General features: G+C 35.6%; 1 protein-coding gene across 4 annotated transcripts in view; it reads right to left on the bottom strand.

The window, feature by feature from the left end:
• Nucleotides 1-12,534, bottom strand: part of LOC101889989 (sodium- and chloride-dependent GABA transporter 1) — a 166,806-nt gene that overhangs the window by 18,761 nt on the left and 135,511 nt on the right. The window contains exon 1 of one of the 4 annotated variants that reach the window (XM_059126054.1): nucleotides 11,915-12,181. The exons of the other annotated variants lie outside the window; for them this stretch is intronic. Coding sequence (XP_058982037.1) covers nucleotides 11,915-12,055 — 141 coding nt within the window. The 5' untranslated portion in view covers nucleotides 12,056-12,181. Of the gene's footprint in view, nucleotides 1-11,914; nucleotides 12,182-12,534 lie in introns of those variants that run through there. 4 annotated transcript variants of the gene reach the window in all.

Here is a 12,534-nt window from a genome sequence, read left to right as displayed (position 1 = left end):
AACTGTATGTATATAATCTACTATCAACATAAAGTACCATAATCAAATAACTCCCAATGTAGTGTGCACCCATTGAAAATGGAATAACACAATAAAGAAATCAAATAAAAAAACTACAGTTCGTTAAACTTGAAAATTATGATGGAGAAGTAATCAGCAAGCGTGGTGGTGTTTGACGCTTCATACATACATATGTTTGGTTTGAAACTATCCTCGTCTTCGTATATTTGCATAAATAGACTGATAGACATTATATTATACATATTACCACATGCTCGTACACAGACAGATTTATACATACATACATGGCGGCAATGCGCAGTAGTAAGACGTTTGAAAAAAACACCCAATCCCAATATGCTTACAAATGAACTCTTAATGTCAGTTTATTGATAATAATAGGCGAATATGGTTTTATAAGAGAATCGTCGGAACAAAAACGAAGTGCTAATTATTTATTAGCCATTGCATTCACCAGCATTGCCATGCTATAAACAGTGCACAGTGGTATGAAAAGGAAAATAAAATTGGGAATTGTTTGACAACAATAATTTTGGAGCTTCTGGAAATACTGAACCGAACTTTTAATACCCTCCACAGCATTAGGTAACAGCATTAAAAAAGTAAAATAGTATCAGTCGGATTTGCCGACATGTGTACGCCCCCAGCATTGAGTTATGGTTATTCAAACTGTTGATCCTTTATGGGGGAGGTTCCGCAGCAGTTGGCCAATATTGACCAATTCGTATCTGACCTAAGACTGATATAAAGATTACAATGTGCCAAATCTGGACTATATCGACTACTTCCTATACTTTGTATGAGATATGCGCAAATTTTGGAAAATGTGGAAAATGTGGATATATGCGTGAGGTAACAGATTCTAGATGAATCAGATAAAAATATTAGAATGGTCAAAATTTGAAGGAAATTGTACACTTATATCCAATTTTATGCAAAATCATAAATTTCTATCAATTACAAATTAATATCAGATTTCTGGTTAAGATAATTATTAAGATATGGCAAGTTGTAAAGAATCGCCGACTTGTTTCGCACGAAATTGGTACCAGAAGGAAATGATCCGATCCCTCGCATCTTTATAACATATATTATGTTGATGGAAATATTGAGATATACCAAGTCTGAAAGCACTCGAATGTTAATTTCGCGTTTTATGAGCTTCATGGATATTTAAAATTTTGACCCCTTGTGGGGGAGGTACCAGAAGCAGTGGACCGATACATTCCATCTTCAGGGCAGATATTGGGTTATTAGAAATACTGGGATTTGTGAAATGTGAGTAAAATCGGATGCTTATTTCGGATTTTATAATCGTTTTTCTTATTCAAAAGTTTGACCCTTTGCAGAGGAGGTACCAGAAGGAATGGTCCGATCTCTAATATCTTTATAACAGATATTGTGTTTATAGATATATTGATATTGATATATTGAAGTCTGAATGAAATCGCATGTTAATGTGGCGTTTTATGAGCTTTATGGATATTAAAAATTCAGACTCTTTGTGGGGGAGGTACCAGAAGGAGTGGACCGATATATTCCATCTTCACAGTAGATCTTATGTAAGTGGAAGTAATGGGATGTGTAAAATGTGAAGAGAACCGGATGCTTATCTCGGATTTTATAAATGTTTTAGTTATTCAAAATGTTGACTCTTTGTGGGGGAGATACCAGAAGGAATGGTCCGATCTCTACTATATTTTTAAAAGACCTTATCTTGACAGATATATTGAGATGTGACAAGTCTAAATGGAATCGCATGTTGATGTGGCGTTTTATGAGCTTTATGGATATTCAAAATTTTAACCCTTTGTGGGGGAGGTACCAGAAGGAATGGACCGATATATTCCATCTTCACACCAGACCTTGGGTTTATTAAAATAGTGTTCTGTGTGTAATTTGAAGGCAATCGGACTCTTGCATCACATTTTATAAGAGTTATAATTATTAAAAATTGTGACTATTGCGGGGGAGGTATTTGATGAAGTGGACCGATATAGTCCATTTTCGCACCTTAACTAGAACTGATTCAAATATTAGGATTTGCAAAGTTGTAGCAAAATCGGTTTGTCCTGTTTTTGTTCTGTGCAGTAAAATATTTTCTTTGAAAGTTTCGACTTTTTGTTTGGAAGGTACCAGAAGGTGTGGACCGATATTGTCCATCACCGAACTCGATCTAAGTTTGACAGTAATATTACGATGCAACAAGTTGTAATCAAATCGGATGGTATAATCGATAGTATAAAATTTTCGTAAAGGGAAATTTGCCTATACAGATTCACGTCTTCGTATAGCCCCACTATACAGTAACTCTCCATATTCGGTATACAGGAGGTAACACCCATTTCGATCTCCAACATCTTCCCGTATCCCCCATATAATGGCACCTTTCGATTGTTATTTGGATTTAACAATAGGCAACGCATTTTCTGGCAGATAAAATATTATTATCCTATCTTCAAATGTCGTATCGTTATGGTTGGAAAATCCAGTTATCTGGGCGGATAGATCTTCCCTCTTAGTTAATTTTAGTTCGGTAGCTCCTTATAGCTTTGTGAAAAAAATTCCAATTAATATACAAGGTTAGATGAAAGAACTGCAACCAAATTCAGACTGCTGCCATTTATAAGTCACTCGTCCGACAGCTGTTAAAATCATTCCAGTGGCAGCTTATTATATTGTTTACAAGCGTACAAAAGCATTTTGGTGAGAATTTTCCAGAAAAATAGTTATTCGTGATGGAATTCAAGCGTGATAGTCTAATTTCTTTATATTTGGCTGGAAAACCACAAGTGGCTATTGTTAGAGTACTCCAGCATTTAAATGTGAATAAATCTTTTGTGTCTCGTACCATCGCTCGTTACCGTGATACTGGTAGCGTAGACCGACGTCAGGGAAGTAAACGGAAGAAAACAGCAACATCAGCAGAAATGATTCAAAAACTAGAAAGACTTAATCGAAACCCGCGTCCCAGTGGCCGCAAAATGGCCCGTGAGCTAAACATATAGCAATATTCCATTCGGAAATATTGAAAAATAAGCTCGGGGTAAAGCCATTGAAATCCCAAAAACTGCAAGAACTTGCAACAGAAAGAAAATAGACTCAAAAGAGCTAAAGAGTTGCTTCGCTTGGCCGAAAGTGTTGAAAAGCCGAATTTTGTTTTGGTGGTCTCCGATGGGAAAACGTTTCTTGTCCAGAAGTGTACAATTTCCGATACGGTCGAAAGGACTTGTAGGGATTCTAATTCTACTGAGTAGATTTAGAATCGAAGATTATTGTTGAACAGGACGGACAACAATATAAATTTGCAAACTACGACAACACAACAAGTATTCTGACGATACTTACGTTTGTTGTCTGCAAATAAAACACAAAGAAATAAACTTTTAAATTCAAACGTATGACGCTGGCGGTCAATTTATTCGTAATTTAATAGATCTGGCGATCGACACTTTTATTTCTTTTTACTTCAAGAAGAAGAGTGGTAGGTTTTTTATTGTTGGTGGTGATGGGACCTCATCGATTAATTATTTATCCAGGTCGATGAGGTCCATTTCGATATCATCATCCAAGGGGTTGGGAAGATTCCCAACATGCCGGGCCCCTTGCACTGGTGCAACTGATAGTGCAGTCGCTATCCTCTCCAGCACATCTAAAACCCTATCCAATCTAACAGGTTGTTGTTGAGCTTCCGAAATGTTGTGATCTTGCTCAGTTTGTTGTTGCTGATTTTTATTCTCTTTTTTGGATAGTTGACTTTTTGAATGTGGATTTTTGTTGGCTGTCTGTTCTTTGCCTCAATTTTGCTGCATTTGGCCTTGTTGCTGAATCTTTTTAGCTTGGTTTTGCAGAACCCTCGCCTTCTTCTGGAGTTTTTTGGCTTCCTGTTGAAGTCTTTTTGCTTCTTGTTGTGAAGTTGAATTTCTTATCTGCTCTGGTGTATAATTTCTTTGCAGACCACTTAGTATTTGTTGTTGTTGTCGGCGTTGTGCGTCCCTTTGATTGGCGTATGGATGAAATTTTGTTGCCGGTAAGTTTCCAATTATGAAGTTATTGCCATGTTCTATTTTTGTTGGTTGCGATGAATGGTGAAGCAGAGTGTTGTGCCGAGCACCACACAGTCTACAATTGCCTGGCCATAAACAATTGCGGACAAAATGATTTTGCCCCAAGCAATTAATGCAATACTTTCGGGATAGTACTACGCTCTCTCTCTGCTCCACAGACATCATCTTGAAGGCTGCGCAAAATCTCAATGGATGCATGCCAAAGCACACCCTGCATTGTTCCATTTGGCCCATATTCATGATTATACAACTGTAATTAATGTAAAGAGAGAAGACAATACAGACGAAAAGGGTGTCATTTAAGGCATGACATGTTAGTCAGAGTTATATCTTTTCGAAACACACACACTACTTTCTACTAACAACCACTGACTGGAAGTACACACAATTTAACAATTGGACGAGATATGATACCTGTTGTAGTTTTTACATCAACTACTCTTACGTGGTCATCATGTCCCTTATATACTTTTAAACCTCGTCCCATCTTCCAGTCATTCGATGGCAAAAGTTCATCTTTTATCAAAACCATGTCGTTTTCCTTCAGACTCCGTTGGGGATACTGCCATTTATATCGCTTATGCAGCTCTTGAATATATTCATTTTTCCATCTCTTGCTGAACATGTGATGAAGAGCTTTAATCTTTTCCCACCGATTTATAAGTGATAAATCTTCCGTTGGCATTTCTGGAGCAAATATCAGTGACCCTCCTCTCAGAAAGTGCGCTGGTGTTAAAGCTTCCAAATCCTCTGGATCTTCAGATAATGGTGTTAACGGTCTCGTATTTAAGACACTTTCAATTCTGACTAAAATCGTTGAAAATTCCTCAAAATTGAATTTTCTATCTTTCATTATCTTTTGGAAATGAGATTTAAAACTTTTAACACCTGCTTCCCATAATCCTCCCATATGTGGAGCACTGGGAGGGATAAATTTCCATTCGAAGCCATTGACTATGTACTTTTCACATACTTCTTTGGAGCATTTTTTAAGAAATTCTTGATATTCTCTCATAAGTATACTATTCGCCCCCACAAAATTTGTTCCATTATCAGACATTAAACATCTGGGCAAACCTCGTCTACCTATGAATCTCGCAAATGTCGCAAGAAAAGCATCACTTGTTAATGCTGAACAAGCTTCGAGGTGAATCGCCTTTGTCGAAAAGCATACAAATATACAAACATATGACTTTTGGTAAGGGGAATTTCTTAAAGAACCTGCCTTAATCTGAAATGGGCCTGCGAAATCTGCTCCCACATATGTAAAAGGAAGAGTGAAAGACGTTCGTTCCAAAGGTAGTGCTGCCATTATGTGTGATTTAACCTTATGTTTATATCTTGTACAAATCAAGCACTCATGAACAATTTTCTTTATTGTCCGTCTTAAACTTGGAATGTAAAACTGGCTTCGAACGGTTGACATCATTAACGATATGTCTGCGTGCAGCATAGTTTTATGGATGAATTCTAAAAATATTTTACAGAAATGCGACGAATTTGGCAATATTATTGGGAATCGTTCATCATAGGAAATGTTAGCGTTCGCTAATCGACCATTCACTCTTATTATGCCATCTTTATCCAAAAACGGATTTAGTGCGCGCAATGTGCTTTGACGTGAAATGTCTTTCGAATTGCTTAAATCATTATACTCTTGCGGATAATGAAACATTTGGGTTGTTCGGACAAGAACCAATTTTGCATGATTTAACTCTTCGTGAGACAGAATCTTACCATTTGACAACTCAGACTTTTCATTTTTTTCTTTACGCTTTTTCATACGAAATATGTATCCTACTACCCACAATGCTTTGTTGTAAGAAGAAAACTTGTTTATTATCAAATAATCTTTATCAATAATTGGTGCACAATGAACAACTATTTTTCGTTGTTCTGGTGGATCTTGTAGAATTATACTTGATTTTGGCCAATTATTTTCAGTACTAAGTAACCATATTGGACCATTCCACCATAGCGAATTACTACATAAATCTTCAGTACTGGAACCTCTAGTTCCAAGATCTGCTGGATTACACTTTGTAGAAACGTGTCTCCATTTACCATTTTCAACATTCTGAAATATTAATGCAGTTCTGTTTGCAACATACGTATTCCATGTGGATGGATGTTTTTGCAACCATCCCAATACAATTGTTGAATCTGTCCATAAATGAACAGAATAATTTTTAATAGTCAAATTTGAGACAACATATTTTACCAAAGATGAGAGCAATACGGCACCACAAAGCTCTAGTCTTGGTAAACTTATTTTTTTCAATGGCGCAAATTTGCTCTTGGCCATCAATAATTTTACAGTTGTGCTGTTCTCTGTATTCATACGAATATATATTGTAGCACAATAGGCTTTCTCAGATGCATCACAAAAACCATGTATTTGAATTGTGCCCTCTAGGCAAAAATTAATCCATCTTGGGATTTGTATTGAATCAATTTTTGAAAATTGTTCCACAAAATTTTTCCATTTAATCAATGTGGATGATGACACTTTATCATCCCAATTAATGCCTTCTAACCAAAGGTCTTGCAAAAAACTTTTAGCTTGTACGATTAAAGGCGTTAACCACCCTGCTGGGTCAAATAATTTTGAAACTGTTGACAAGATTTTCCTTTTAGTTATTTGGCCAGTCACCTCTAGTGACTTCATACTATAAGAAAATGAGTCGGTAATGGCATTCCACCGAATACCTAATGTTTTTGTTGAACTCATATCTTCAATTCTCAAAAATTCTTCATTTAATAAATCCTCTGATCGGACGTTTGAAAGCAAACTCGGATGATTTGCCGTTATCTTTTTTAACGGAAATCCTGCCGAATGCAATGTATCAATTAGTTGTTTTTGCGCCTCTAGCGCTGAAGCAATAGTATGACCTCCAGTCAAAACATCATCTACATATAGCTCGTTTTTTATTATTTTAGACGCAATTGGACTTTTTTCACTTGACTCTTCTGCCAATTGCAACAATGTGCGAATCGCCAAATAAGGAGCACAATTTATACCAAAGGTAACTGTGCATAACTCATAATCTTTAACTTCTTCATTAACGTCTTTCCTGAATAATATTCTTTGATACTGCCGATCAGAAGGATGCACATAGATCTGTCGGTACATTTTCTCAATGTCACCGTTAAACACATACTTATACAAGCGCCAATTTAAAATTACAGATACTAAATCATTTTGTAATATTGGCCCTGTATGCAAAACATCATTTAAGGAATACGAGCTTTTCGTTTTACTCGATCCATTAAAGACCACTCTCACTTTTGTGCTAGTACTTTCTGGTCGAAAGACAGCATGGTGTGGTAAATAATATGAATAATATTTTCCATCGTTACAAATGACAAATGACAAATACTCATTCAAAACATCATTATACGATTTTTCTACTTCTTTATTTTTCCTCAATTTTGCTTCCATATGCTCATATTGCCTCTTTGCTTTAAATCTGGACGAATCTAAATATTTTTTATTGGGAAATTCATCTTTAAATGGTAATTTTACAACGAACTTTCCATCTGAACGACGGTAAGTCGTATTTGCGTAAAATTCCTCACAATAGTTGTCCGATTCTGTAGCAATTGGAACGTTATTGACTTCTTCTTGTTCCCAGAATTTCTTTAAGGCGGAACTAATGTCATCTTCGCTATGTTCTTCTACTTCTACTGAAGCTAAACAAATTTCATTTGATTTTATTGGCCCATAGATGTACCAACCATAAATGGAATTTTGAGCTACCATGTTTCCCAATATGTTCTTCTTAACACCTTCCAATATTATTTGTGGGATAACATCGCTCCCAATTAGCATATCTACTTGGGCAGAAATCATAAACCCAGGATCTGCTAATTTTAATTCTTTTATACTTCCTAAGTCCGAAATTGATACTGTTTGTGTCGGCAACAAACTCGTTAAATTTTGAACAATTAATGCTTCAGTTTCAATTTCGTTGTTGATTGTGTCTGAACACAGCGTCAGCATACATTTTTTATTGGAGTTTGCAACGACTGTTCCACTCAGACCACTTATTTTAAAATTTGCCTTTTCTGTGCAAAGTCCAATTCTTTTTACAATTTTCTGGGTTATAAATGTTCGCTTAGAAGCAGAGTCAATGAGCGCTCTAACAGTAAATAGTTCCCCAGCATGTTTAACTTTTACTAATGCTGTTGGCAACATAATGTCATCATGACACACTGAAACATGTGTTTCCACATTGGAAGCTTGAACTATCGAACTAGATGAACAAGGCATTTCATCAATAGTATTGTCAGTGGTAACAAGAGTATTTGTTTGACGCCCATTTGCTGAACGGACAGGTGCTTGGTTATCCCTTGTTACATTTCTTGGTTGTATAGATCTCTCCTGCCCATTACTTTGTAGGTGCAATTTAGTATGATGTTTCTTTTTGCAAAACATACACCTATGCACACTCACGCATTCCTGCGAAATATGTCCACTTGTTAGACAATTATTACACAACCTCTTTTCTCTTGCGAACTCTATTCTCTGATTAACAGTCATATTATTAAATCTCATACAATTTTTCAAAATATGGTTCTTATAACACATGACACATCTGTTTGATTGTGTCAAATGAGCATTTTGATGCGATATATGATCATTGCTAAATGAAGTTGAAGCTGTTTGACTTCTGAGACCATCTATTCGCTCTAGAACCCGATGTCTGTTCTTAAGAAAATCTTCCATTTGCGACCATTTGGGTAGCTCTGAATGTGATTCGAGCGATTGTTCCCATAGGGTCAGCGTATCAACCGGAAGCTTAGTTGAACATAAATATATTAAAATTGGATCCCATTGATCCACCTTTACACTATGAGCTCTCAATATAGCCAAGCAGTCACTAACTGTCGATTGAATTCTTTTAATATCTTTGCTAGATTCAACCGTTGCTGCAGAAAGATTGAATAATATCTTCAGTTGGTTATCAACTAGTACCCTAACATTTTCGTATCGCACCGATAATGCTTCCCATGCTAACGAAAAATTTTGATCAGATAAAGGGTACCGATCTACAATTCTACCAGCCTCACCTTTAGTTTTATTACGCAAATGATAAAGCTTTTGCGCTGGTGTGAGTCTGGGATGATTTCCATAAATAGCCGTAAACATATCTCTAAATGTTGGCCATTCTTCATAACTTCCGTAGAAGTCTTGAGTGTCACAAGGTGGCACTTTAATACAAATCTCAGACATATCAAACGTTGTACCCGGAGGATAAACAGCTGAGCTGTGAAACAACGATGGATTTGTAACTTCGCCTCTAGCGTTATTACTTTGGCTCTGCGCCTTTCGATTTTTTAATATTTCCAATAATGTAGCTTTAGTCACTTGGTAATTATCTCTGACTGACTCATAATATTTTTTTACCTTTATTTTATATTGTTTATCTTCCTCATCTTCTGTGCCCGCAAAAAATACACTCTCAAACGCACTACGTAAATTTTGCCAATCTTCATCAAGCGATTCTAATTTTGTTTCTATTAAAGAATCGCTTAAATCCTTTTCTGGCATATTTCTCAATTTTTTGCATTCTTCCAAAAGGTTGTCCGCTTCATACTCGAACTTAGCACAACTTACTGACTCCATATTTGATTATTTTATTTTTATCTTTTTTTTCAAAATGTTATCTAAATTTTTTTTATTTATGAATTTTATTAATTTATTAGTATTTATTTTTTAAACGTTTTATGATAGTTATATCGTATTTGCTTATACTTGTTATTATTTATATTACACTTTCAAACTTTAACGTTCAATTTATTTACTAATTAATAAATAAATGAAGTTATTCCACATAGATTTCTAAATGTTTGAAGTATAATTATATTTGTTTCTCAATAAATATTTAATATATAAAAATTTATTGAAAAATTATTAATATGTTTTAAATTTTGTTTTTAATTAAATATATATTTATTTTTAATTTATTATTTTTATTGTATTTATTCTTGTATTTTATTGTTATTATTAGTTTTATTTCTATTCAATATCAATTTATGATACGTTCAGTACTTGTGCTACGTTAAGATACGTTTACGACAACCTTTCGTTACGTTTCACTAACTTGCTCACTTTTCCTGAACACTTCCTAAAATAATCGATGGTCAGTATGACAGCTGACAGATCGATGTAAACAACAAGGAACAGGTGATAATGACTTGTTCGATGTTGTAAAATGGCAGATGATCAAAACAAAGAGCAAATGCCAAAATGATGAAAAAAATAAATGGAGTGAGAGTGATCTTTATAAATGTGTTAGTGTATATGTGTTATTTTAAAGCGGAACACCGCTTTCAATGTATTTCACAAATTACTTCAATTTGTTGTATGTATTAGTGACAACAAACAACACAAAGCCGCCACTTTCAAATGCAAATTACAAAACAACAACACTTCTCACTACTTTACAATTAATTTTAAATTATTATTTTTTTTTATGATTTTGTTGGCAAATCAGCCGATTCTTATTTTTTTTGGACTCGAAGGACCATGTACAAGTTCCGATACGGTCGAAAGGACTTGTAGGGATTCTAATTCTACTGAGTAGATTTAGAATCGAAGATTATTGTTGAACAGGACGGACAACAATATAAATTTGCAAACTACGACAACACAACAAGTATTCTGACGATACTTACGTTTGTTGTCTGCAAATAAAACACAAAGAAATAAACTTTTAAATTCAAACGTATGACGCTGGCGGTCAATTTATTCGTAATTTAATAGATCTGGCGATCGACACTTTTATTTCTTTTTACTTCAAGAAGAAGAGTGGTAGGTTTTTTATTGTTGGTGGTGATGGGACCTCATCGATTAATTATTTATCCAGGTCGATGAGGTCCATTTCGATATCATCATCCAAGGGGTTGGGAAGATTCCCAACAAGAAGTTTTTAAACAAACAAAATGATCGTGTTTACTTGCCATAGAGGTCAGCTGAAAATCTGCACCTTCGGTTGGCCACCAGAACTCAAGCACCGGCCATAATGATGGTGTGGGACGCCATAACAGCCGATGGTCGCTCTCCGCTCGTATTAATCGACCGTGTCATCAGAAAAATTCCGAACATTATCGTGAAAATATTCCGGAGGAAGTATTAAGGCCTTGGGCACGCAAAAATTGTGGCCGCAGAACTTGGACATTCCAACAGGACCATCAGCACCATCGCACTCAGCAAGCGCCACACAAGAATGGTTACAAAATGAGGTTCCTCGCTTCATTTCCAACGCACAATGGCCAAGAAAATCTCCGCATTATTGTGTCTGGAGTATTTTGGAAAGGTTGGCACTAAAAAATCGATTACCTCAAGCAAGCGCTTCGCCGGGAATGGGCCAAAATACCATAGAGTAACATTCGGGCAGCGTGTGATGGTTTCATTGGCCGTTTGAAGGCCATAATTCGTTCCAAAGGTGACCAATTCGAATAAATCTAAACTTATTCTAAAATGTGATGCTATTTCCGACATTTCTTGCTTTTATTCAATAAAATTTAAAAAAAAATGTAAAAATTATGATGTTTGTCTTTTTTGCAGTTTTTTTTTATCTCATCCGTATTTTCCTATCGATTGCCAGTACTCAGCAAATAGATATAATTGCCATCATTCCTCGGTTTGTGCACTAGACTAATATACCTTCTTATACCACTGTTCAAAAATTATTGCAAACATGTGAGAAATTACACAAAACATTTATTAGCAAATCGGTTACCAACAGGCGCACATTTGCCATGTGATTGCAAAATAATAAGAATCTCAGAAACAAAACAAAAACAACAACAACACTTACTTTGCGATAATAACGAAATGGCACATCCTCATGCACAACATAGAGATAATCTGCTAGATACTTTGTGGTGGGTATCTCCATTTTGGGACAGATTTTATAACGTTTACTGCTCGAGCATAGGAAATTGTCATTTTCATGCATTTGGACACGAAACACTTGTCAGACAAAAGAAATAGGCGGCTTTTCCGTGTCTGTCCATCTGCTAATGGATGGCAAAAGACTCACAGACTGCACACACACGCACGCACACACACTGACACGCTGACACACTTCTTCGTTGACTACTTTGTAGTAAATGGGAGGGAGAGATTTTTTCCCAGTAAACAATTTTTTCCGACTGCTCTGATTTTAGATTTTTTTCCGAAATTTCTGACGTTTTTTTCAGAAATTTCTGATAGAAATTGGTCCGATTTTCTAAACGTTTTTTTTAGAATTTCTGCACATTTTCCTGTGTTTTTAAGCGAAAAAAACTCGAAAAATTTACAAACGGAGAGAGTAGATTGTTTATTGCTCTGGCATATTCTCTCCCACATGTAAACGGATGGTGGTGGTTTGACACATTCTCTCCCATTGTAGTTGTTGTTGTGATCATTCATTTCAAGATCTCAACAACAACAAAG

The sequence above is a fragment of the Musca domestica genome, unplaced genomic scaffold (genome assembly GCF_030504385.1).
Source record: "Musca domestica strain aabys unplaced genomic scaffold, Musca_domestica.polishedcontigs.V.1.1 36, whole genome shotgun sequence".
Taxonomy (NCBI): domain Eukaryota; kingdom Metazoa; phylum Arthropoda; class Insecta; order Diptera; family Muscidae; genus Musca; species Musca domestica.
The sequence above is the reverse complement of the archived record's forward strand: the minus strand, read 5'-3'. Positions and strand labels throughout refer to the sequence as shown.